Source organism: Oryzias latipes, chromosome 23 (genome assembly GCF_002234675.1).
Source record: "Oryzias latipes chromosome 23, ASM223467v1".
Classification (NCBI taxonomy): Eukaryota; Metazoa; Chordata; class Actinopteri; order Beloniformes; family Adrianichthyidae; genus Oryzias; species Oryzias latipes.
In genome coordinates this window covers 22,905,970-22,931,697 of record NC_019881.2, presented here as the reverse complement: position 1 = coordinate 22,931,697, position 25,728 = coordinate 22,905,970, and the positions used below count along the sequence as shown (strand labels likewise).

The 25,728-nt window shown below is 42.9% G+C and overlaps 2 protein-coding genes and 1 long non-coding RNA gene across 4 annotated transcripts; 2 read left to right on the top strand and 1 right to left on the bottom strand.

Annotated features, from left to right (window-relative positions):
• The first annotated feature begins 605 nt into the window (after positions 1-605).
• LOC101170386 (F-box only protein 15) lies at positions 606-23,142 on the top strand. Of its 2 annotated transcripts, XM_004083293.4 has the most exons (17): positions 607-844; positions 928-1,005; positions 6,113-6,217; positions 6,716-6,949; positions 8,041-8,241; positions 8,367-8,487; positions 8,558-8,640; positions 9,569-9,714; positions 9,964-10,088; positions 10,186-12,283; positions 19,799-19,861; positions 19,950-20,069; positions 20,153-20,227; positions 20,302-20,397; positions 21,772-21,885; positions 21,959-22,042; positions 22,497-23,142. In XM_004083293.4, the coding sequence occupies exons 1-10, from the start codon at positions 660-662 to the stop codon at positions 10,447-10,449; spliced, it is 1,542 nt and encodes a 513-aa protein (XP_004083341.3). In that variant the 5' UTR covers positions 607-659; the 3' UTR covers positions 10,450-12,283; positions 19,799-19,861; positions 19,950-20,069; positions 20,153-20,227; positions 20,302-20,397; positions 21,772-21,885; positions 21,959-22,042; positions 22,497-23,142. The 2 variants fall into 2 exon arrangements, with proteins under 2 accessions (XP_011489633.3, XP_004083341.3); XM_011491331.3 differs by lacking the exon at positions 6,113-6,217 and having other exon boundaries at positions 606-844.
• LOC101157824 (tetraspanin-8) lies at positions 12,106-22,565 on the top strand. Its single transcript, XM_020714376.1, has 9 exons — positions 12,106-12,162; positions 12,206-12,283; positions 19,799-19,861; positions 19,950-20,069; positions 20,153-20,227; positions 20,302-20,397; positions 21,772-21,909; positions 21,959-22,042; positions 22,497-22,565. The coding sequence occupies exons 1-9, from the start codon at positions 12,106-12,108 to the stop codon at positions 22,563-22,565; spliced, it is 780 nt and encodes a 259-aa protein (XP_020570035.1).
• Positions 22,895-24,494, bottom strand: LOC111946939. Its single transcript, XR_002872779.1, has 2 exons — positions 24,182-24,494; positions 22,895-24,073 (listed from the first exon to the last, which is right to left on the bottom strand). It is a non-coding gene; the product is annotated as an uncharacterized LOC111946939 (long non-coding RNA).
• Between the last annotated feature and the right edge of the window lie 1,234 nt (positions 24,495-25,728).

Sequence of the window (25,728 nt, the reverse complement as noted above, 5' to 3'; positions counted from 1 at the left end):
ACAAATTATTATTCCTACAATGTCTGTTAACTTGTAGATGTTCTTTGATTGATGAGTAAATGTCCTTTATTTTGAGAAAAACAACATCAACAAAATAAAACTATTTCTGGGTAATTGGTTCTCCACAAGAGGTCAATTGTTCTGAAAAGATTGAGGCTGTAAGAAGTCATATTTATAGAATAAAACTAATCAGTTATCCAGTTGTTAAAAGTAAATCCTTAAAAATATTTAGTAAAAAGCTTCACAATAAATATTGGCATCTTTCATGCAGATATCAATTTTTATAAGCTTTTTTTTTTACACGTCTTTCCTCCTTTTTTCCAACAACACTTTACTTTGTTTTCTATAACAGTACTGACATTTAAAAACTAACATTTTAATACATTTTTTCATAACTCCGTCAATTTCTTTTGTGGAGATAATTTTAAGAAAAATACTCAAACAATGAGTGCTTTTATAAACGGGTTTTCCATTTAAAACCTGATTTTAGTGTGTTTGTTTAGGGTTGTTCCATTGGAGCTTTTTATTAATTGCCAAATGCTCGAATAATTACAAAGTTTAACATTGACCGCCACCTAGCGGCCGGGCTTTGTTATGGCATGAGCAACATTTATTATGAAAGGTCCCGGAAGCCGCGAGTTTCAAGTTGCGGGTTTACCATGGCGGCGGGAAGGGGACGATTTTTTCAGAGTTTTTTGGAGGGTTTACAGAGAAATCCGGTAACAGAACAGCAAATGCGTGAGAGAAACAGGCCCGGTCCAAATGAGAGCGCGTCGGTTCCCCGTGGCAGAAGCAGGAAGAAAACCGCGACGGAGCAGCAGAGCTTTGATAGCGAGAACCAGAGGTGACAGACACAGACAGGGCGAGAATCCGTAAATTTGGTCGTCTAACAGTCTTAAACTAACAACGGATTTAATTTTCTGCTAGTTTTCATCCCCACTATTCGTTTTTGACGGGGGATTTTGCCCAAATGAAGCTTGGTTCCGAGGAAAACCTCCTGCAAAGGTAAGTTAGCTTACATCAGCTAGCAGTTTGTGCTACACTTGGAGGGTGCTGTTCTCCTCTGTGATTGGCTGATTTTATTACATTTCTTTTAAAACGTTTTTTAATCCCACTAGGTAATTTGAGCCTTAATTTAAAATTCGACCTAAAACTTGCACACACCTAAGATCTAGGATTGATAGATAGACCCCCACCACCCACACACCCACCATTGACCCACCATTGAGACTGGCCACCTCTACCGCGTGAATCGCGTTTGGTGTGAACGCAGCTTAGCTATCCTAAACTCACCCCTGCCGTGCGGTCAAAAATAAGTTTAGCGCTGGCCGCACGTATTTGGAAAATGACGAATCGTCACTTTCTTTTTGGCATTTCATTGTATTTGTTGCCTAAGAGTGAATTTAACAATTTTTTTCGCCGTTTCTTAGAATGTCAGTCGGTGTCGTTACAGAGGCTTTAGATAAACATAAAATATGGCTTTTTTTAAAAAGACATTCAGGTTGTGGGATTTTGGTTAAAAACTTCGTCATAAATAAAACACCACTGGGAATGTTTTTATTTGAAAAAAAGAAAGTCATAAGAGGACTTTAACACGTGCGGCAACAACAAAAAATACAATTTTGGATGCATCTAAAATGTGTCTGTGTAATGTGCATCTTGGCTGCCTATATTTACGTTTTTGAGTGATGACCACACGTTAATACATGCAAATTAAATGGTTGCTATGGAGATTAAACCTATAGAAAAGCTGCCAATTTGAAAATAGCTTTTGTCCCCCCCCCCATGAATTTGTCAGAGCTCTGACCAGGGGCAGAGGGGCAGAATGAGAGGCGTGTAGCAGCCACTCAGCTCGTATTGGCAAGTAAAGGGGGGTCATAAAATACTTTTTTCTTTGTGTTTATTTCATTCTATTAAAGACACTTTGATAAGAATGACGGTACCGCGATTTAGCTGCAGCTACAACTTATGACGGAAAAGTCCCGCCCCTTTAACTGTCTCCACCAATCATTCTTGGAGGCGTAATTACACGTCATCAGTGTGACCAATCAGAGGTGGTTAAAGTCTTCACTTCCTTGTTCTGATTCTGCTCATAAAGTCTCTCAGTTCCAACTAAAATAGCAGCTAAAGCTCGTCTTTAGCGGTGTAGCTTTCCACAGAATCCGGTATCAGACCGTGGAACAAGTGAGCAAAACAGTTGCCGCGGTTACATGCGCAAAATCTCTCAATCGGATCAATGGTCAGATTAAAATCCAACCGTGTACATGGGCCCAGAAACCCTTTTTCCGATTAGAACAAATGTTCACATGGTCTCACTTTTGGTGTGAATAAATCATGTGTTGAATTGAGTCCCACAGTAAAAAAAGTGAGCTCTCATATACATTTATGCAGCAGCTCTGTAATATACGAGATAATCCTTTAAACGTGCTTTTATCAATGTTATGATTTTTATGAAGCGCCTGTTCGCTCATCATTTTATTTTTAATCCATGTGGTCAGTGCTTTTTCTGTGGAAGAAGCCAGGGTCAGGAGAGGCTGACACGTGCTAACAACAACATTAGCCTTGTTTGATGAACACAAAATCCATGCAGGAAATGCTGCAATCTGCATCCTGGTGGCACGTACATATGTGGGAATAACATCAGCCTTTATTTTGTCGGGACACGACTGGAAACACAAATCCAGGTGATTGTTTGAACGGTTTCTAAGGACTGAGCGACATTTCTGCTTTGAAGCTCACACACACAATGTTAAACGTGGATTATAAAATCTATACATCAATTTTAACTAAAAGATTTGAAACATTTATTGCTGAGCTAATTGATGAAGACCAAACTGGTTTTGTGAGGGGCAGACAAACACAGGACAACATTAGAAGAAGCCTGCATGTAATTCACACCATAACTAAAAACAAAATAAAAGCAGCTCTTATTAGCCTTGATGCAGAAAAGGCTTTTGATAGGGTGAACTGGGATTTCCTCTACCAAACCCTAGAGAAATTTGGATTCACACAGAACTCAATTAAATGTATAAAAGCCATCTATGACAAGCCTACAGCTAGAATAAAAATAAACGGCTCCCTCACAGACCGATTTGAGTTAAAAAGAGGAACGAGGCAGGGCTGCGGCATCAGTCCGACTCTTTTTGCTCTATATATTGAGCCACTGGCCCAGGCCATCCGGCAGTGCGAGGAACTAGAAGGAATCAAAATTGACGGCAGAGAACAAAAAATTGGATTATTTGCAGACGACGTGTTACTGTTCTTAAAGAACATTAACACTTCCATGCCTAAACTAATGACACTCCTCAAAGAATTTAACTCTCTTGCGGGATACAAATTAAATATTTTTAAAACCCAAACCCTGCTTTTCAACCACTCCCCATCAGAAAAAACTGCATCTAGCTACAATATTAAGTGGGACAATAAAAGAATTAAGTACCTTGGAGTCTTTTTACCCAAAAATTTGTCACTCCTATTCGAAGAAAATTATAACACAGTTAACTCAAACATCAATCTGGATATTAAGAGGTGGTCAACTTACCCTTTTGATTTAACAGATAGGATAAATGTGGTGAAAATGAACATCTTACCAAGGCTACTCTTCCTATTCCAGGCACTTCCAATAGAAATACCTCCCAAGCAGTACATAGAATGGGACAGGATGATATCCAGATTTATATGGGAAGGGAAAAAACCCAGGATCAGATATGCAACATTACAATTGCCTAAAGATAAAGGGGGAATGTCTCTCCCCAATTTGAAATTAAATTTTTTTGCAGCACAGATGCGCTATATTTGCTGTTGGTGTGACTCTGAATACTACTCCAGGTGGAAAGAGATTGAGACATGTGTATCAGAACACCCGATTCAGACCCTTTTAGGAGAGGAGGACTTACCAAACAACATTACCACATTATTAAATCCAATAACAACATATACCATGGAACTCTGGCAAAAGGTAGCACGGCAATTAAAGCTGAAAAAGGAAAAGAAAATACTTAAATGGATTTATCTTGACCAAGACTTCAAACCAGCAAAAGACGATTCCACATTTAATCAGTGGAGAACAAAAGGGGTTACAGCCTTTGCCACAATCACAAATAAAAATAAGATGAGGGACTTCCAGGACTTAAAGGTGGAATTTGGACTCACCAACCAGGATTTTTTTCGATACCTCCAAGTGAGGGAATATTTTAACAAAGCAATTAGATCAGAAGAGTTGGAGCGAACAAAATCCAGTCCTAAAGGCAATAATTGGAGCGTACCAGCATAAAACATCCAAAATGATCTCTAAACTGTACCACAGCTTCATTTCATGTCAGAAAAACACAACTTTATATGTTAAAGAAAAGTGGGAAAAAGAAATGTCCATCACTATTTCAGAGAAAGAATGGTATTCAACATGTGCATCAACACAGTCCTCTACCACATCAATGAAATGGAGGGAATTTAATTGGAAAAACCTCATGCGCTTTTTTATTACACCTTTAATTAAAAGCAAACTATCAGCAAATCCACAGATGTGTTGGAGACAGTGTGGTGCAGTAAAGGCAAATCACTCTCATATCTTCTGGAACTGTTCGCAAATAGGACCATTTTGGCATTCCATCCATCATGTCTTAACAAACGCTTTGCGCTACACAATCCCCTTCAAGCAGATAGTGTTACATCTGGGCAACATTTCTGAAACAGTCATTCCTCAAGATCAGTATTTGGTGAAAATATTCCTGATTGCGGCAAGGAAAGCAATGACCAGAAGATGGCTTAAGCCAGAACCACCAACCCTCACAGACTGGACTGAAATAGTGGAGGAGATTTATATTATGGAAAATATGACTTTTGTTTTAAGATTGAGAGAAGGACATTTTAAGGAAAAATGGGACAGATGGACTGTATATAAAAACTCACTGGTCGATGTATGACATTTCTGGAATGGTGGCTGACATGTTCTATTTTTTTCTTCCTTGCCTTTTCTACTTATTTATTTTTATTTATTATTATCATTTTTTTTCTTTCCTTTTCTACTCTTTGTTTGTAAGACTTTATTTGTTTGATGTCATGTTCTAGTGTTCTTTATCTTGTTTACAAAAAATGAAAAATAAAACTTAAGTTATATAAAAAAAAGAAAAGCTCACACGCCGCCCCAAAGCAGCTGTGTGAGCTGACGGCCCGAGCTCTGCTCAGACACACGGTTCTCCTGAGTCCGGCAGACGCTAACCCAGAGCGGCGGGTCGGAAACCTCCCCCCCGGAGCGCCCACTTAACAAAGCACCAGCGCCCTGTCCGCAAACACAAAGCTATAAGTCCGGCTGCTCTGCTCACAGACACGGTTCACTCGTGCAGAGCAGCCGGTCGGTCCTGTATGCGCTCCAAAGCTTTCTCTGAAACACCGGACTGTCTATGCGTGACGTAAACCAGAGCATAGTGACACACGATTGGAATGAACAGTTTACTTTCAACACGATCGGATCCACAATCGGCATAACCCACCTATCTCGATCATATAATTGTTAAAAAAGTACAGTTGCCTTTGCACTAACATTGAAATACATATTAAAATAAATAAATAAATCACTATTTAGAAAGAATATATTTGTTTTTTTGGAGGTTACATAAAATTACATGTTAATAAACTGGAGGGAAAAACAACTACCAGGGTAAAATGTCAAATAATTTAGTTGAAAGTTATTACGAAATACTAACTTAACTTTTATTACATCTTTTAGAACAAACAGCTGCAACTTCCAGCTTTTTCTGCCACAATTATCACAAAAATGCCTGTGAGATCAGGGAGGGGCTGTGCATCAATACAGACTATAGAGTTTCTCCTTTTTTCATTTTTGGATGCTGGTGTGCCGCAGGATTTTGTCAAGGATAAAGTGTGCCGTGGCTCAGAAAAGGTTGAAAAACACTGATCTAGTGTCCCATAAAAATCTCATGCTGGAGTTGATTTTAGAACTCACTCATGGCCACATTTTTCTAAAGACAGAAAAAAAGAAGTGTTTTCTTTGATTCATTTCTAGATCCTTCTCCACCAGATAAGGGTGGTGTCAAGAGTAAGTCATCTGCATAGAAGTAGTTTTTTTTTCCAGCTGATGCTCTCGTCTTCTCAGACTGCCGCTTGAGGTTCTCCTGAAGATTCTGTCGTACCTGGATGCTTCCTCGTTGATCTGCGTCAGCCATGTCAGCAAACTTTTCCACAGACTCGCCAACGACGAGTGAGTCCAGACACGTTTGTGTGGAGGACAAACGCAGAGACACTGCAGGAAATGACGCTCTTGTTTTGTGTGTCTTTGCTCGTCGTGGGTCTCACAGTCATCAGGTCAAGTTTGATTTGGGTTCTCAGCGCCACCAACAGGGACCTTAGAGTAGAACTTTTTTTATTGCTACAAATGTCTAGTACATGTATGTTGTTGTCTTTTCAAATTCATGTCCATGATTACAGTTGGATTTCAGAGTTTTCTCTCGTTCTGGATAAAACAGTAGAATATGAAGATGAATGAATGAAGATCAGGAGTTTTATTTCACATTTCTACAGTAAAAAGTATATAGAACAGGAGAAGCAGGTGAAGTAAAAGTGTCCCATTGTGGGCAAACAGATCTTCAGGTGCAGATTTTCCACCTGTTGGATGATCAGAAGGTTTCTCCACCAGGGGGGATCGTTGCTATCGGTTACGTGGGACACGTGTGGATGTCTGCATCTGGTTTCTCTGCAGCTTTGTGTGGCGGAACATTTACGCTTCAGAGTTTGGAAGTCCAGAATGGAAACCAAAGTTAGCCCCTCCCCCTTCGCCAGCCACAGCTGCGAAGGAGGAGCCTTGCTCGGCGGGAGGCTGGAAGAAGAAGTTCTTCAGAAGGATGGGGGAGCAGGACATGGACAAGTGGAAGAAAGACCTGAGAACCGTCTGTCCTCACACCAGCCTGCCCCAACAGACCGAGGCGGTCCTCAGGTAGGAGGCGGAGCTTCTTCACACCTCTGACCTTGAACATTTTCTGATCAGAACAATCTGCAGCAGGTTCTCTGCTTTTCATCAGCAGGTTCTCTAGCAGGTTCCCAGCTGTTCTCTAGCAGGTTCTCAGCTGTTCTCTAGCAGGTTCTCGGCTGTTCTCTGGCAGGTTCTCGGCTGTTCTCTGGCAAGTTCTCGGCTGTTCTCTGGCAAGTTCTCGGCTGTTCTCTGGCAAGTTCTCGGCTGTTCTCTAGCAGGTTCTCGGCTGTTCTCGAGCAGGTTCCTGGCTGTTCTCCGGCAGGTTCCCGGCTGTTCTCCGGCAGGTTCCTGGCTGTTCTCCGGCAGGTTCCCGGCTGTTCTCCGGCAGGTTCCCGGCTGTTCTCCGGCAGGTTCCCGGCTGTTCTCCGGCAGGTTCTCGGCTGTTCTCTGGCAGGTTCTCGGCTGTTTTCTAGAAGGTTCTCAGTTGTTCTCCGGCAGGATTTTTGCTGTTCTCCAGGAGGATCTTTGAGCGTCTTCAGTGGGTTTCCCCAGCTCTTCTGCAGGTTCCCGTTTGTTCTGGAGTCGTTTCTGCTCTTCTTTCAAACTGAAACTGTGTTTTTCAAAGGTTTTAGATCATTTTTGAGTCTGTAATAGAAAGTTCAGGTGATGACATGGCAGCGAAGATTAAGCAGAAAAGATTGAATTTTTTGTCTGGCAAAGGAATTATTTTTATGTCTATATCAGTTACTTTTGGAACTGTCTGTACTCGGTGTGTTTTTTTTAAATAACTTTTTTTACTCTTATTTGTTTATTTTTTTCTTCCACATTTTTTATTTAAACAGCTTTTTGGAAATATTTTTCCTTTTTATTATTTACATTTTGAAATTTTGAAACCACTTGTTAGTTTTAATTCTAATTAATTTAATTTAAATTTAATAGTTTTCAGTAAGTGTAGCATTAATTTATCGAAGTGGAGCATATTTTTGCAGCATATTTTTGTACATTTTTACATTTCTCCGTTATTTTCATTAAATCTTTCTAACCTCAGACAGACGAGCGTCTCCTGCTTTCTCCCTGAATTGTTTGTAGTTTGGATGACTGTTTGGGTTTTTCAGGAACCTGAAGATGAGCTGGGAGCTGGCGCTGGTGGAGCGCTCTGGACAGGAGACCAGGCTGGATCAGAGCCGAGCGACCTTCTTCGAGTCGTCCGTGGTGGTCTGCTGGAGCTGCAGCGGCCTCCTGCATGTCCACAGCATCTGCAGCATCCATGTGTACGGAGTCAGGAAGGAGGCGATGAGGAGCTGCAGGAGCCCGAGGTGAGAAGAAGATTCTAAAGCCAACCGTCACTTGTTTGCTGACCTGCTGGACCTGAAAATGCTTTCCTTCGTTGCCTTGGAAACGTGTTTTGTTGTTCTTCAGCACCTCTGCCCTCCCCCCACAGAGCTGCCTGGCGCTCTCTGGTCCTGCGGCGGGACACTCTGAGCGATCCTCAGACGCCGGTCGGGGCAGACGGCCTCATGGAGGTGCTGCTTCTTCCGGACGTCCTGCTGGGGGTGTGGAGGGTGAGTTCAGCAGAAGTCTTCCGCTCCTGCAGGAGGATGTGAGTCTGACTCGCCGAGTCTGTGTGTCCAGAGCAGCAGCAGGGTGGCCTTCGTCATGGTCAGCCTGCACCTCCACAGGCTGGTGGAGAGGAGTCTGCTGGGCTCTCCGGCATGGTGAGTTCACCAGGGGGGTTTGGCGGGCGACAGATCTTCAAATAGAAACTTTTGAAAGTCTGATCCATCAGCAGAACCGTTCTGCCTGATCTGATGTTTAACCCAGTCTGTCTTTGACTGGCTTCTCTGTTACAATAAAGTTTTTTAAATGTAAACATCTGCGACTTTAGGCTCTTTTAAAGGTATTGGGGGAGTTTGAATTGCAGCAGTTTGTCGGTTCTTCCTACATTTTTGTGCTTCACTTTGTTATGTGAAGCAAACCAGGAGAACATCTTCAGACTGAACCCATTCTGCAGTGTCTGAGTTCCTCCTGGAGGACTTTAACCCAAACAGAACAAAGATGGACCTAGATCCACGGATCTCATGCTTCCTCCTTCCTTCACTAGTGAACAGAACATGGATACACTTCTCCACCCAAAGCCCAAAGGAGGAACTCCTTACGCAAACTCCTCCACCTGTTTTGTGTTGAGAACCTTGTTCTGAAGAGGATCCTATATTCGGGTCAAAGTGCTCTCAGGACAGAACCACAGGCTGAAGTGGAGCAAACTGCAGTTCCAGCAGCTGCTCATTTGGGGGCGCTGTTGGACAGAACCAGTTCTGACCGGGACTGAAAACAACTGCTAAGAACTAGTCCTGCCAGTTTTGACCGTCATCTCCTGCAGCTCCTCACTGCATCTCCGTTACCCAGCATGCATTTCCAATCTTCTTCATCATTCTGCTTCTTCAGATTCACACTGTGGCTGTTTGGTTCTCCTCCTCAGAGAGCTTTGTTCTCAGGAGGCCTGAGCTCAGGTTTGGTGTTCACACCTGCTAAACCCGGTCAGGACCGCGCCAGGACCAAATAGAATCCATCCGGGGTTTTTTGTTAGACCTGCATGTTATGTAAATGTCTCGGTTTGTCCTCAGAGGTTTTTGCCCCTCCCTGCAGTCCATACTCTGTGCCTGTGGACCCCCCATCCGCCGACCACTCAGATCCTGAGTTTGGTCTCCATGGATACACAGTCCACTTCGTCCTGCACAACGCCAACTTCAAGATCATGCTGGGTCACTTCCGCCAGCTTTCCTGTGGCTCAGGTAATCTGATTACTCTAACGGTTGAGTATTCAAGCTTTACTTATAGAAATCATTTCTCATACTTTACGCAGCTTGAATTGCTTCACAATAAAAAACAAAACCAGAAAACCATCCACACATACATCCCATGATCCCTCACTGAAAAAGGCTTCTTTGACTCTGCTGTACTTTGTCGTCTCGCCTCGTGAACCGTTGTCCTCCCTGCACCGTTCTCGCCCTTTTTTCCGTTTCCTGGGGGTTGGGCTTCAGTGGAGAAGCAGCGCCGCCTGCTGGAGCTGCGCTTCATCAGCAGGACCGACCTGTCGGAGCACCGCCTGCTCCCCGGGGGCATCAGGCTGCTGTGGAAGTGCGGGGAGCTGCAGGGCGCCGTGGAAGTACGACCCACACATGCCGCCAGTTCACCTCGCCGCCGCGTTTAGTTCTGTTGCTCAAAATAAAGAAATGACGATTTTTTGGTCTTCTGTGGCGCAGAACTGTTGCTTCATGACGCTGACCCTCCTGGACATCCATCAGAAACCCTTCTGGTGCGTCAGCGCCCCCGTCACTGCCAGGATGTCGAAGGCGGAGTCTTCTTACTACAGCGGCGACCACTTCCTGATGGAGTACCAGCACGCCGACGGCGAGGTGGAGATGAAGCTGGTGTGGCTGAAGGAGCAGAAGCAGTTCCTGGTCCACAGCCTGGTGGTCTGCGTGGCCGTGGACAAGGTCAACCAGCATTTCAGCAGAGAGTACTGAGGAGCAGGTCTCCGGGTCGATTCCTGTTTTTTATCCAGTTTGTTCAGTCAGGACGGAGTTAAAGGTCTAAATTGAGTTCAGTTGACTTTTATTGTTTTGAAAAGAGAAGAAAAGAACCGAGTTTGGATCAAACTGCAGTTATTTTCACGTCTGCATAATTTTTCTCCAGAGAACGATACAATAAAGCTTCATTCTGAAGAACAAAGACTTGGTGAATACTTCAGCATCACAGAATCTTCTGAAACACGTCCTTTTAGAAAGTTCTCTCTAAACATTGAGGAGGTTCTGGGCATGAACAGAAACAGAGGTGGACGCTGAAGCACAGCAGCCTCTAGATCCAGTGGGACATGACGTGTCTCATGCCGTGTGGATGACCTGATGTTGGGGAAGTTCTCTCTTCTGGATCCACAAACCGGAGGGTTGAGGCCCGACAGGAAGTCTGTACGTGATCCACGCTCAGAGTTGAGGCGGATCCCCGCTGGTCTGTGGTGCGTCTGCGTTCCTCGTCCGTCCCTTCACACCGCAACGCAGGCTTTACAATCTGTTGATGCGCCAAATTCACAGCAAAATGCCGGAGAACTGGTTTCAAAATAAAGGCTTCTGTTGTACTTTAAAAATAAATCTTGATAGGACTGAATTTCATATTTACGGTGACGTGTTGACGCGATGACGCAGGTTTACACCAGGAAGAACGCCACCATGGACGACGACGGTATAAGTGTGGAGGTTCAGAAACATTTAGGGCTCAAAACATTGACTTCACGAGGACTCAGAGGGATGGGCGTGGCCTGTTACCGTGGCGTTTTGTCATTTAGGGTTTGGATGAGCTAACTGGAGAGCAGAACAGAAAACACAGATTTTTGGATTCTGGCTTAGAACAAAATCATTGTAATAAGGATGCTTTAAATGAGTGAGTTAGAATTCAGACAAACCTCCTCGCCTGCATCACCCAGTGGTCAGGTGAGGTAACTGCAAGCATGAATCACCTGAAGGCAGCATTCAGACATGACCAACGGAGAAGCTGCCTAAAAACAGCTGCATTCACTCCAGTTTTAGGCTCCAAAGGGTTTTAAAAGTGTAATCAATAATTTTGACTAGAGTTTCTCATTTCTTTGCACAAATGAAAGAAGACTGTGGTTTGATGGGATAAATGCTGCATATTTTTCATATCTGAACTAAATCTGCAGATAAAATGATTTCAAACATCTCATTTCCTTTTCTCTCCAAACGGGTAAATAAACGGTGTTTGGCAGACATGTGTTTGTCACGGCACTGTTCTTCTTTTTTGTTTTGTCACGTCTTCTATCTTCTTTTCTGCTCACAAACAGTAAAGACAGCGATGACGCCTTCCTGTTTGAGAGGATTTCAGAGGAGATCATGCAGGAAAAACATTGTCGATGTAATCAGCAGAGCAGGACCTGTCTGTGCGAGTGAACAGCAATCAGCTGGAGGTCACCCGAAGGTCAGAGGACCTCGAACCTGAGCTCTGCTCCTCCTTGGATGTGGAAATGAGTTTAACCACGGAAGAGCGCCGAGGCGGTCGGATGGCGCCTCAGGAAACCACCTGAAGGCTGAAGCGTCTTCTGGAATCCATGATCTACCTGCTGATCCCCCAGGAATGTGAAGAACACAAATGTTTCCCAGATCTTCACAGAGATGAGAGCTCCTCCCATGGGGGAGGAGCCAGGGGAGGCCCCTCCCCCACGGAAACAGGTGCGGCTCATTTATGAGCTGCTGTTATTGCTGCTGCCTTCAGAGAGCTGCAAGCGTCAACATCATGGCTGTGAACAAGTGCATCAAAACGCTGCTCATCCTCTTCAACGTCCTCTTCTGGGTGAGTGTGAGGGTCTCCTCCTGGGCTGGTGGAGGTGGAGGAGGAGGTGGTGTTTCCTTCATTCTGTGGAGCAGGTGGGGCTGCTTCTCCCTCCTCAGGCTTTCAGGGTGGGGCAGAAACTCGGGACCCGACTCGGAGGAGTTCCGGCTGAGGAGTTTCGGTGATCCTCGTTGGGGTTTCTGTGTTCATCTGAGGAGAAACTGCTGCTCCTCGTGAGCCTGAGGAGGTGAAGCAGGAGGTCAGAGGTCCTGAAAACTCAGGGGACTCGGTTCCTGAGGACTGGACCTGCTTTTGGATCCTTCTTTCTCCAGCTTCAGTCGTTTAGAGTGAAATCTTAAACCTGTTTTGTTTTTCCACTAAGAACTGGAAAAACTGGCTCAGGATGGACTAGTGTTTTAGGAGCCTGGGGGGTGTGACTCTTACATGGACACATGTTTCTATAAAGATCCAGTTATGACGGTTTTTTTGAGTCTATTGCCTTTTTTTTAATTATATTTGCACTGAAACAGGAACCAGCAAGTGGACCTTTTTGACCGTAGGAACCTGAAATCCTGCTGTGAAGCAGTTCAACGTCATCGGCTGCAGTTTCACCTCATGATGCCTGAATTTCTTTACAGCTAGAAAACTATTTGAAGTGTTTTTAATTTCACATAGATGCTAAATTCTGGTCATTTTGTAGTTGAAGGGTTTTGGTGCATATTTGCATCAGTCAGTCCGTGCCGATCCGTGCCAGAACCTTGTTCTTGTGGTCTAAAAGCACAGAACGGAGCAGTAAACCAGCCGCTCTCTGGTTCTGTCTGAGGTGTTCCTCCGAAACGTTTGGGTCCCTTCATGGTTCAGACGCATAACTGTCCTGGTTGATCACCTTGTTTCTCAGACGGATCAGCTGTGCAGGTTTTTCTGGACGTTTCGGGGTTTCTTGAGGAAACTGCATCCTTAACTCTCTGTTGGTTCCTCCCTAACTGTGGAGAACCATCCTGACTGCAGGTGAAGCGTTTATCTGACACGATTTATAACACTTTCTTATTTAAAGTGTCATTTAGATTGAATTTGTTGGTAAATTGAGTGTGATCTGGTTTGAAGGCTTTCCATTAAAAAGAACAGCCCTGTCAGATCTGTAAATGTACCGTCTCACTAACCCAGTTCTATTCCATGTTAAGTAGCTCCGCCCACTTCCCCGGCTATGTTGGTGTCATGAAACCAAAGCCTGTTTTGTGGCTGACTCTAAACGAGTCTCGATTACAAACCAGCTTTTGACATGACGGATAACGGTCACATTATTTTCTAAACAGGTTTAAAAAATATTCAAAAGAAAAAACATTTTATTTTTATCAGTGAAAAATCTGCCAATAGATCCGGCAGAATTTGTTTTGGTGAGATTTCCTAAAATAAGTTGATTTTTGTGATCAAATTTGTGATTTTTCTGCACGTTTAGGACAAACTTTAATATTGAAAACAGTCATTTTTAGGTCTGTTGCTCTGATATTTGAAAATATTGTCTTGAAATAATAGTGTTTAAAAATAAAATAAGTTGTATGTACATTTATACAGATGCTTAACCCCCCCCCCCCATCCTCTTAAAAGTCAAACAGTCCTCGTTCCTCGTCTAATTAAAGTAATTTTATGTAAATTGAGTAGAAAAACTAATTTCAGTAGAAATACTAAATGTTTTCAAAATCAAAAGGACTTGATGTTCAAGACTTCTCAAAACAATATTTTACTAAAAAAGTGAAGTTAATTTTCTTATCTGAAGTGTAAATATTTAAACGTTAAACTACAAAAACGTTGTGAGCAGATCACGCCAACGTCACCACAGAATCATTACCGATGCTTTGGACTGGAGAAAAAACTTGATTTAAAAACAAACTGGTTTGACTACAATCTTCATTCCATTAAAACGGAGGTTCCAGGTTTTGACAGCTTCTGACTTTCAGAAGATTCTAGTTTTTGGGATCAATTGGACATTTTCCTCCCATAAACCAACATAATCGGCATAAATCTCGCCGTGACATGGGCGCACATTCTTTAGATCACCAGCAGTGACAAAATGTGACCATGAAGGTGGAGGATGAGCTAATCTCAGATTTAGGTCTCTGCTGGGGTGGGGGCGGGTTCCCACCCAGAAACCTGTAGTGACATGATCTGCAGCTTCAGCAGTGAATTTTTAAGTGAGGGGAAGGGCTAAACGGCTGGATGAAGACGAGCTTTCTGACTGTATTCTGGCTTAAATTCTTGGTTTTTGTGCTTTGGTTGGAGGTTTGTGGAGGAGGCAGATTATTGCGTAATCCCAGCTGTGGGGCAAGAATTTCGTGGGTTAGTTTCTGTCCCGGTTATGACAGAACCCGTCTCTGAATCGGCCTTCATGGTTGGAGACCGCAAAGAAAACTTCTCAACCTGAACCGATTTGAAAATGATGAAAACGGTCGATCTGACTCCAAAACGATTTGGAACAAACCTGGACTGACATGGAAACGAGTCTGATGTAATCTATGAACATCGGTTGATCCAAAAGTATGAGTTTTTTTTTCTATATCAAACCAGTTGGTCTTTATCTCCTGTAGCCCCGCCCACTTCCTCCATTCTGTCAGTTCCTTCGACTCGTCATGAAAATGGAGACTAAATATGAGTATCATTAAAACCAGCCTCCAGTTTAGCAGAGTTTGAAGTAAAATACCAAAGAAACGCACGACACGATCATGTGACCTATTCATATTTTCCTCGTTGGATGTTCAGTCATTTTTTATTTTTTCACAACAGACCAAACTGTTGAGAGCTCAACAAGTGATAAAAAACGTCCCAAATCATAGAAGTCGGTCGTCTTGAACACGTTTCAGGTCTCAGACCGGTTAAATGTCAGACATTAATTTCAGGGATCAGCCTGTACAAGGCTGAAGTGGACGTCCCTTAAGTTTTCCCTTAACCTTTGAGGGTTAAGTTGATCCTCTGTAAAATATCAGTTTAAACTTAGCAGGGACCATTCTAATGGGATTTAGATTTGTCCATAACTGTCAAAGTGGAAGCTAAAAGATTGAAATCTACGAATTCCTGTAAATACACAATTTGAACATTATTAGCAGGATCCTCATAACTGCAGGTGGCTAAATATCCAGCATTATTATGGTCTGTGCCACCAACTCTCAGAATAAATCCATATTTGTATTAAAGCCTCCTGATTATTTTTCTGTTAAATGCATCTTTTATTTTGAAGGGGACGTTTTTTCTTCTGTTTCCTCTTACCTTTGTTTTTGGTTAGCTTCAGTTTATGGAGAAGCCAGTAGTTTTCCCAAATTAAAACTTCCTTCAGAATTTTCTGTGGGGCCCGGTACCAACAGTCCCAGCGACCGGACCGGGTCCACGTTCAGAGAACAGCTGCTTTAGGTCACTCTATGGTGCATTTCCATCATTTTGGACGTGCAGACACTCTGTACATGTGGTTTTCCCAACAGGTGTTTTACTCAACATCAGTGCTGCTCTTGTGGGTAACTATAGTAACTATTTCCCATAATGCCCCCAATATAAATGTAAAATTCTTTGATGTACTTTCGTCACTTTAAAGCGCTGTGTTGGGCCTCATTGCTAGATGGATATTGTAGTCAGATTACTTTGAAATAAGTCTGCGTTCTCTGGTGACTGTTTCAGTCTGAGGGTCACGTTTGGAGCCGTGTTTCTGTGACCTTTGTCTAAATGTCTGGTTTTGAGTTCCGCTCAAAACCAGACATTACTTTAGTGAAAACGTGATTACATGGCGCCTGCAGAGGAACTGCTGTGACTTGAAGGTCACCTTCCACGTTTCACTGCAGGGTGTGGCTCCTCAGGTCCTTCTCCGCCCTGAAAAATGCCGTTCAGCAGGTTTTTTTTTTTCCACTGCGGCGCTTGAATGAGAAGATCCTCTCTGAACAAACACGGTAAAAGAACAAAGCAAACCTGCAGGAATTCCCTCCATTCCTGCAGACAGCTGCCTGGAAAACGATTGATCTTCAGATCTTTCTCCAGGATCAATAAAAGATTCCCGTTATCGCTCCAGTCTGTTCAGACGTCTGCTGGTAGCACACGGATGCTGCGGCAGAAGCTGAAGCCAGCAGAGCCGCTGTGGTTGCACAGGTTCTGCTGGTGAAGCCGGAGCGGCTGCGTTGAAGCGTCATGGGTGGAATGAGTCACCCACTCGGGTGGAGTGGGTGTTTGGGGCGCCCGTCATTCATAGAAGCCACGATGGAATCCATGGTCACCTCCTTCAGGGTCTTTGAACGAGTGCCGGGAGCTTTGGGTTTAACAGGAAGTTGACTTTAACTCTGATCATCAGTTTTTGATGATCGGGCCCAGAAAGCCCGAGTTTTAAATCCGAACCGTTGAATCTGATTAACACAAAAACCAAATCCAGCTTCTACAAAAACGTTTTGTTTCTTCAGACCAGACGCATTTAATTGGCTTTAAGGGAACCAGACTCCAGCACAAACTTTCAGTCTGATACCCCCAAGCGGTCCGGGACCAGGACCCGTCTTTGGAGGTGGTCTCGGCTCGTTTCGGGCATTATGGGATGTATACGGTAAAAAGGAAGCAACCACAATGATGAGACACAGCAACTCATTGAAATGTGATGGGATGAATACTGACTCGGTAAAACCATTTTGAACGTGATCCACGTCGCATCTCGCCATTTCCTGTGGTGGACTCTTACCAGCGTTCCTCCTTAGCCGGCGTCTCCTCCGTAACCGCCATCCAGCCTGATTCTGCCAAACAGTGAAAAGTGTCGTACCTGACGTTAATACAGACGTTCAGAATCGGTCATAAAAATATCCAGTTAGAATCGGTAAACTATCACAACAAAGACTGCAAAGCTTACGCCTTCCATCATTTCTGCCTCTAGTCGCTTTGCCCCGCCCTCGTAATTCCTGGCCAATGACGGAAGAGAACTTTAGTCACGTGGTTCAGGACTCTCTCCGGACCAGCTGACCTTGAATACACCCTTGTTGACCTGTTCTGTTCATTTTCTTTGAAAGCGTTCTCAGTGGTCTTTTATTTATAATGATGCTGTTTTTAAGCACAAATCTAAACCTGTTGTTTTCTATGACATAGTTTCTGCAGAGCGGTGTTAGGGACTGTTGGCGTAGATCTCACCTGAGCTGGCATCTGTTTCGCGTTGATTTGGATAAAGAAATGCTACTTTTTAAGCTTAATTCTATTTATAAATGTCCTCTGTGATCAGAAAGATATGGAGTCCTATACTGTTCATAATTAAATAAATATGACCTCATGCAAATAGAAAATCAACCAATAAATCTCTCATAAATATATAAAAAGATCATGAAATTGTGAAAAACCTGCACACAGATTTTAAATTAGCCTATATATTATTCAATATATTTCATTTTGCTTTAAAAACCTTTTCATTATTTTAAAACAGCGTTTTAAAATATTCATTTTAATCATGTGGAATATTATAATTCTACGTCTTTTTTCAGAACCTTGGATTTCAAAATCAATATTTTCCAAAGTAGCTTTGTTTTTATTTCATGTTGCTGTTTTTCACAATGGCTTATTTATTTAATGAAGAGCATTTTCAGGAGAATGGGTCTGTCAATCAAACTAGACAAGGCGGGGACACTTTTGTGATTGGCTACTCCTTTACTCAGACATGAGCAGCAGCACCCTGACTACATCGAACGAAGATGCTTCAGCAAACGTGACGGCGCAATGCACACCCCTCAACACTAGGGGGAGTATGCACCTCAACACATCCAGTGTTACCAGAAATTGGGCAGATTTGGTTCTAAATTTGCGGATAAAATTGGCTTTGGGTGAGTGTGCATAATTCGGGTGATTTTTGTGGTCGGTTCGGCGGTTTTCATCTTCTCTTTAACATCTAGTAGTGGTCTAAGTTAGGCTGGGTGGCTGTTGGAGTTCCACTAAGCTTCTATGAATTGGAGTTCCATGAACGCACCATGCCGCGTGTGGGAGGAGCTACCAGCTAATGTTTTTGCCTGATAGCCAAATGGAGCTGTGGCTGTGCTTATCTCAGTAAAAATGCATGGATGCACATGGAGAATGTTAAGAGATCAGGTTTATTTATTTTGAATAGTTCCACATGATAACGTTTCCATGTTTGAGTTCAGGAGATCATCCCAGAGAGTCTCTGCTTCAGGTCCTGCAGTCAAACTACGTCTTAAATTACGTGGAAATTCGAGCGCCCAGCGCAAGAGTGTGTGTGAGCGCAAGTTAAGGGTCTATTGCTCAGTTCCCCGGAAAAGTATTAATAAAAACATGTTTCCTCCAAACTAGTATAGAGACTGGTTCTTTTATTAACTCGCTCTGGAAGCGTCAGAACGGGGAAGTGAACCCCAAATCAATCCCGGATCTCCGCTATTTTCCAACCACGGTCAGAAACGACATCGCAGGAAAGGTTCAACAATTTCCCCGAGAGGGAAAAATAAAATCAGAGGACCTGATTATAATCGTTGTCTCATTGAAAATAGAAAAATATCATAAGGTTCAGGAGGCCTGAGCAGGCTTGTTCCGCTTTGCGCGGCTGCCTGGTCTGACTCTGTCGGTCTGCCAGCTCGCCTCCTGTGAGCCGACACAGCATGAAGCACGATGTGAGCTCTGAGAGAATGGCGTAAGAATGAGGAGTGTTTCAACGGGGGACTTCAAGATGTGGACCACCGGAGCTCCTCTGTGGTTTGGTCCACACAAACCCTCAAACTACAAAAACAGAGTCATCCATGTTTGCATCTTCTGTGCAGACAAATAGTTTGTCTCTATTTGATCTCTAATGTCAGCAAAGCCGTGTGGATATCGCTGAAATATGTCTTTGACTGGCACACCGCTGAGCGCGTATCGAGGAATATGAGTCTATTTCCATGGATCAGTCAATGAGCGTTTAGATCCCGCCCACTTTCACTGACAGACAGACTCATTCTCCTGAAAATGCTCTTCATTAAATAAATAAGTCATTGTGAAAAACAGCAACATGAAATAAAAACAAAGCTACTTTGGAAAATATTGATTTTGAAATGCCAGCTTCTGAAAAAAGACAGAATTATAATAATATTCAACATGATTAAAAATGAATTTTTTAAAATGCTGTTATAAAATATTGAACAGGTTTTTAAAGCAAAATGAAATATATTTAATAATATAATGGCTAATTTAAAATCTGTGTGCAGGTTTTTTACAATTTCATGATCTTTTATACATTTATGAGAGATTTATTGGTTGTTTATTTGCATGAGGTCATATCAATTTATTTAATTAAATATTTATTTATTTAATTATGAACAGTATAGGACTCCATAGAAAGATGCCACAAAAACATTTTAAACATTTTTTATTACACCTTTTTTAAATAAGTTAACTTATTTACTGATGAAAACTAAAATCCATCAGAACTTTCCTCCTGTTCTCTACAAATCCGCTTCTTTTTCCACCAAGAATCTCTTCAAAACGTCACGTCTGCAGTTCTCTGATCAGGCAGCAGATGGCGCCATATTTCACCTCAAATGTCCCCCTTTTCCCCCTCAGCTTTGCGGCTGCGTCATCCTGGGAGTCGGCATCTACCTGAAGGTGACCAAAGATGGAAATCAGGTAAAGTGGGCGGGATCCTCATCAAAGATGCAGTTTTATGACTTTTTCCTCTTTTATTAGCAAAAACGGTTTGACATCTTCCTTCCAGTTGACCAACTCCGCCCTTCCTGGCGTGGACCTGATGATTGCCATCGGCGTCATCGTCTTTGTTCTGGCCTTCCTGGGCTGCTTGGGTGCCTACAAAGAGAGTCGGTGCATGCTGATGATGGTGGGTTCCTGAGACCACGCCTTCTCACAGCCGGTTTAACTGAAAGCTGCTGTTGAACAGATTTTTTTATTTTTTTATCTCAGTTCTTCATCTTCCTTCTTGTCATCTTCACCCTCCTCCTGGCGGCAGGAATTCTGGGAGCTGTAGGCGAGAAGACGGTGAGTTAGAAAGTAAGCGTCAGCCGCCTCCCTACCTGCACGCAGGTGCAAACTAAACGGCTGTTGGTCTGCAGGTCAACGACTGGGTGAGGAAGGAACTGCAGAAGTTGACTCCTCTGTCCAACCAGCCGGACTCGGTGAAGAAAGACCTGGAGGCGCTGCAGGCTGAGGTACCGCAGACGCCACCTGTAGACTAAACGGAGGCTTTGGGCTGAACATTTGATCATTTTCTACAGGTCTGAAGGTTGCAAAGTTTCGGAAAAAGCAGTTTCTTTTCTTTTCTTTTCTAAATGTAAATGACATTTTTTCTGGAGAGGCGGAGCTTAAATGCTGCTGCATCTCAGCAACCGTTAATGTTTCACCAAAACGTTTCTGCTGATCTTTCACAGCTCCAAAAAAACAAAATAAATACATTTCTTTCAAACTAGTCCTGAAGCAGAAAGAGTTGAACCGGAATTAATTTCTATTTGCTAGTCATGTGTGGATAAAAGCCGGTCTGTTACAACCCTGCTCAAGGGCACCGAGGTACGGTGACCCTGAAGGTCAAATCACACAAACGAACCACTTGACTCAAAAAAAAAAAAGGTATTCAAGATTGAAGTGACAACTTTAAAAAGCAAAACAAGCAATCAAATGCAGTTTGTTAGAAATCAAAACAGACTTTCAGAAAAGAAAATGAGATCAGAATCAGAAAAACCTCATTGATCCCACCTGTATGAAAGTTGTTTGTTAATGTAATGAAACGTAAACTTAACAAAAGAAATTTCCAGAAATCAAAAAATGTTGGAAAAACAAAACCAACATTAAGAGGCGGCTACTATGGGACATCGCTGATTGGATGAAGACATTCCAGTAAGTTTTAAAGGAGTTTTTAAAGTCCATCCACTAAGGTTTCTGGATGATTAGAGTATTTCCAGTATTGCTTCATGACAAATCAGGTCAAATGATGGCCAAACGTCATCCTCCAATCAGCAACGACCTGTTTTATCTACCTTTTCTGGTTCCTTTTTTTTTTTCATTTTGATTTCTGAACATTACTTTAATCTGAAACTCTTTATTTTGCTCTTGTTTTTGATTTTTAAAATGTAATATTTCTCTGTGATTTTTAGCCCAATTATTTATGAATCTACAGAGTTAAGAAGATAAAATCGTTGATGGTTTATAAAAAAAAATAGATATTAAAATGCATTTTGGCAAAAATGGCTCCAATGCATTGTGGTCTATATTCACCGATCTAGTGAGCATGGATGCACACTGGTTTTTCAGAGACTTCTGGGAAATTTCTAGGGCTCTGGATTTTGGAATTGTAGATTCAGAAAATGGAGAACACTCTATCTAGTGCACTATGTAGTGAGGAGGGAAGGAATTCGGACACTAACTATATGTCCCTCCTCTGCACCTTTAACCTGTAGAGCAGACATGAACTCCACCCAAATAAGTCTTTAACATCTGTCAGACTGGATGTTTGGCACTGGCTCAGATCTGGAAGCTGTTCCAGTCCAGAACCCTAAGAACCATGAAGTGATCTGTTCTCTTCCCTCCAGCTGAAGTGCTGTGGGATCATCCAAGGACCCGCTGACTGGACCAAGCCTCCAGCTTCCTGCTTCTGCAACGGCACTGACACCACCACCACCTGCAAAGGCGGCATCTACCAGACGGTGAGGGACATCCGACCTGCGCCGGTAAGCGAGTGACGGCAGGCTGACTGACGTGTTGTCTCTGAATCTGCAGCCCTGCGCCGATCAAATCATCAATCTGATGAAACAAAACATGAAGGTGGTGCTGGGGATCTCCTTCGCCATCGCCATCATCATGGTGAGTTTGCACGTCGCCGGGCTTTGGACTGGTCCCAGAACGGCTCTGTATCTCCAGATCTGATCCTTGAATGACAAGCTGAAGGTCTGTTGCCTCCAGTCTGGACCTGAGAGGTTCTGAGTGAAGGCTGGAGGCCCCCCCTCCTCATTAAGGCGTTCAGAGAGGGAATCTGGAGTAAATGAGTCTGTCGTCATGGCAACCTGAAATGCTGACTTTTTGTAATTTTGCACATTTTGAGTTTTCAGAGAACCATTAGGTTGGAATTTAAAATCAATTGTCAGATTGTTGTCGTTCTGAGCTCTAGAAGGCAGCAGATCTGAGGTCAGAGGTCATGAGATGTTCTTCAGGAACTGTTTTTAGGAATCCAAGTCATGAACATTTAAATTTCCTCACAGCTTACTGATGCGCAGATGAAGTTCCAGATGTTCTGATCAACATCTGTGTTTCTCTGCAGATCCTCGGCATGATTTTCTCCATGATGATCTACTGCCAAATCGGCAGGAAGGAGGGCCCGACGCATTAATGAGGACCCCCCCGACCCCCTGCCGACCTCAGTCAGCGCTGCTGTGATTAAGCTTTTATTCTGAAAGGGCATTCTGGTGAACGGAGTCCCGGGGATGACGATAACGCAGCAAGGCTTTGTGTTTTCACCCATTTGGAACAAACGCAGAGAACATCCATCAATTATTTATACTTCAGTCAATTCTAGTTGAGTTGGTTAATGTTGGACTTTTGTCCTAAAATCGTAACATCCCAGCACTGACCACACGGGACGGACCTCGTTTTTCTCTTCTTTTCTAGTTTTAGGTGTTTTTAGTTTTTCCAGAGTATTTGACCTTTAAAGCAAAAGCCTTTTTTTTGATTAATAGCTAAATTTCTCGTTTCATTTGTTTAAAATAAATCTTCCTTCTATACAGTAAAGCTGAGCTTTTGCTGGACTCAGATTTTTAGACTAACGGCGTTTGTTAAAGGCGTTTTTTTTTTTTAATTTTTATTAAGGAGAACAAAAACACGTGACTTTGTTACAACTTTGCTTTTCAATAAATGTTTAAATTTTGTGGCCGTTGCATGAAAATATAAATAAAATTTTTAAAGCACCACATTTTCCTGCACTTTTTTTTTTCTATTGAATTATCACCATGACAACGTGATTTTTAGGCTCTTTGCTGCAGATAATAGAAACAAAATGTTTTCCAAAAGGATTTCATGAGGATCTCAGTTTCTGATCCTGTGACCAAGCTGTCCTGGTTTTAGTCCGCCTGTAGTTGTGGGCGGGGCAATGACGGTTAGCGTTCCCATTTTTAATGATGGTTCCAAACAAACGGATTACATGAAGTAATCAGAGTAGGGACAGTAGACGGCACAGTTCGAGGATGGTGTGAGGAGTTGCAGCCCCATCCAGTTCTTTCCACGGTTGTTCCTCTGAGCAGCAGGATGTGCTTTGGAGTGAGAACTTCCAAGTCTTGGGTCCCGGTGTTATCTGAATCTAAGTGTGACCATTTAGATTCAGTTGGGAAGTTTTTGTTATCCGGTGTTTGCTGGTGTAGGACGGAGACGTTCCCAAACATCCAAACTGTTTCGTGGAGTTTGTGTAATCGTGTGACACAAAACCGGAGGATAGATGGGAGGAGCATCCAGCGTGCTTTCCTTAACCCAAGGGTTATACAGGCCTGGAAAACGTGGAAGCGGCTCAGCCTGTCTGTGGGGGTCCCAGCGCCCTCTAGAGGAGCTCTTAGGATCGTCACTTCCACATTTCTCTCTGGATGTGGAGATGAGGCCTCTGCAGCTGCATGTTTGGTCTAAATTTAACCCAAAAGTCTCAGAAAGTTGCTCTGGAGAGGAAAAGCTTAAACAGACGTGGCGCAGCTGTGATCCGTGGTTCCTCTTCACTCTAAGGCGGAAGCTGCTGGGAAACTTTAATGACGTTCTGGACCCGCCCCCCCATGGGTTATTTTTACCCTAAAGTCAACAGTGCTGCAGTTAATGACGGCTGGATTCCTCTCAGCTGACTGCAGTGACGGCGCCTTTATTCTGGAAACAAAGACGAGGGGAGCGTCTGATGCTGGAGCCACAAAAACTGTCCCCAGAAAAAAACATTTAAGTTGCAAAAGTTCTTTCTCAGTAATCGTAGAACAATACCTGTCCTGAGTGGTTGGCTTCAAGACATCCCGGCTGGAGTTTCAAAAAGAAATTAGCTGAACTTCTCATGTGGAGCTCCAAATCTTTGGACAGAAGCAGAAGAAAAATCCAAACATCCTTCCAGTTGAGACACAACCAGACACCAAAACTCACCAAACACTTAAGTACATTTTACTGGTGATTTCAACTTTCTGTGGGGAAAAAAGTAATTTAGAGCTAAATCTATTAGGTCAACTCTATTGATCTTTTCAGTGTTTTATAGTGTTCATTCGTCACCTTAAACAACCCTAAAGTGATATTTTAATCCATTCATTCATCTCTGAGTCTTCCTCCAAAAAGCTGCTTTCTGAGCACCAGCCCCTCCCAATCCACAAAAACAGGTGGGTCCTCACATTGTGACATCACAAAGTGAGGAACCGCCCCTTCCAGGAAGAGTCTGCACTGCCAGCTCCGCCCCCAGGCTAAAAGACACGCCCACTTTCTCTGTGGAGCTAGCGGTGACTGTTAAACACTTATTTTATGTGAACAATACGCACATCCATCTTTGCAAAAGTTCAGTTGTTTGTTTACGTGGGAAGAACGCAGACGCTGCAGAGGGCGGCTCTAAGATGATGTCATGAAATACGCAGCACCACAACAAGCGGAGGGTGGGGCCTCAGAGATCAAGTCGTCTTACCTCCTGATGGCAAAATGAGCTGCGAAAATAACTCCTATTTCATAAGAAATGGTTCTTTAGTGAGCCAAAGCTAATCTATGATTATATATGAATACAGTTTACTCTGAAAGGCTCTGGATATGGGCGGCCCTTTAACACCAGGGGGTATTCCAGAAAGCAGGTTCTGCTAGCTCCCACGGTGAGTTTGAGGCTAAGGAAGTTGATAACCTCAGCTTTGGGTTCCAGAAATGGAGGTATGTTTCAGGGTAGGTCAAGTTGCCATAGCAACTCATGCTCTGAACATAACCTGGTCTGGAGCAGGTTTAGTTGAAGGTTAGTTTATTTACAGAGAGGTGAAGCAGCATGGCGTGTCCATTTGAAGAGGATTTAGTGGATGAAGAAGCTCAGATAATACTTTTTCCACCATGAGAGGATGATAAGACCACATATGGATGTTGGAAAGATAAACTTTTTACTTTGATCTAACTTCATTATTTGCTTCAGTTAAGGTAAATCAGTTTTTTCATTTTTGTTAATTCAGTTTAAAAATAACACGTTATCAGACAGTTATTTTACTTTCATTCAAATTAATTCAATTAAGTTGGTGTTACTTTGATGCTGCTGTTAGATCGGCACTGCAAGGGATTGTGGGATACCATTCCCTTTGCCTGTCTGGACGGATTTGGATTTAAGTGTGGTGTTTAGTTGTTTAGCTGTTTTACTGTGGTTTGCTGTGTTCTGACGAGTTATTTTGTCCTACTTTGCTTAAGTCTCTGCACCATGAGTGAGAGGGAGGGAGAGGATGATGAGTTTATATAGCAGCCCTTCAATGATTGTAATTAAGGAAAATGACTGAAAATTCCTAAATGACTTAATTCAGTTAGTGTGTATG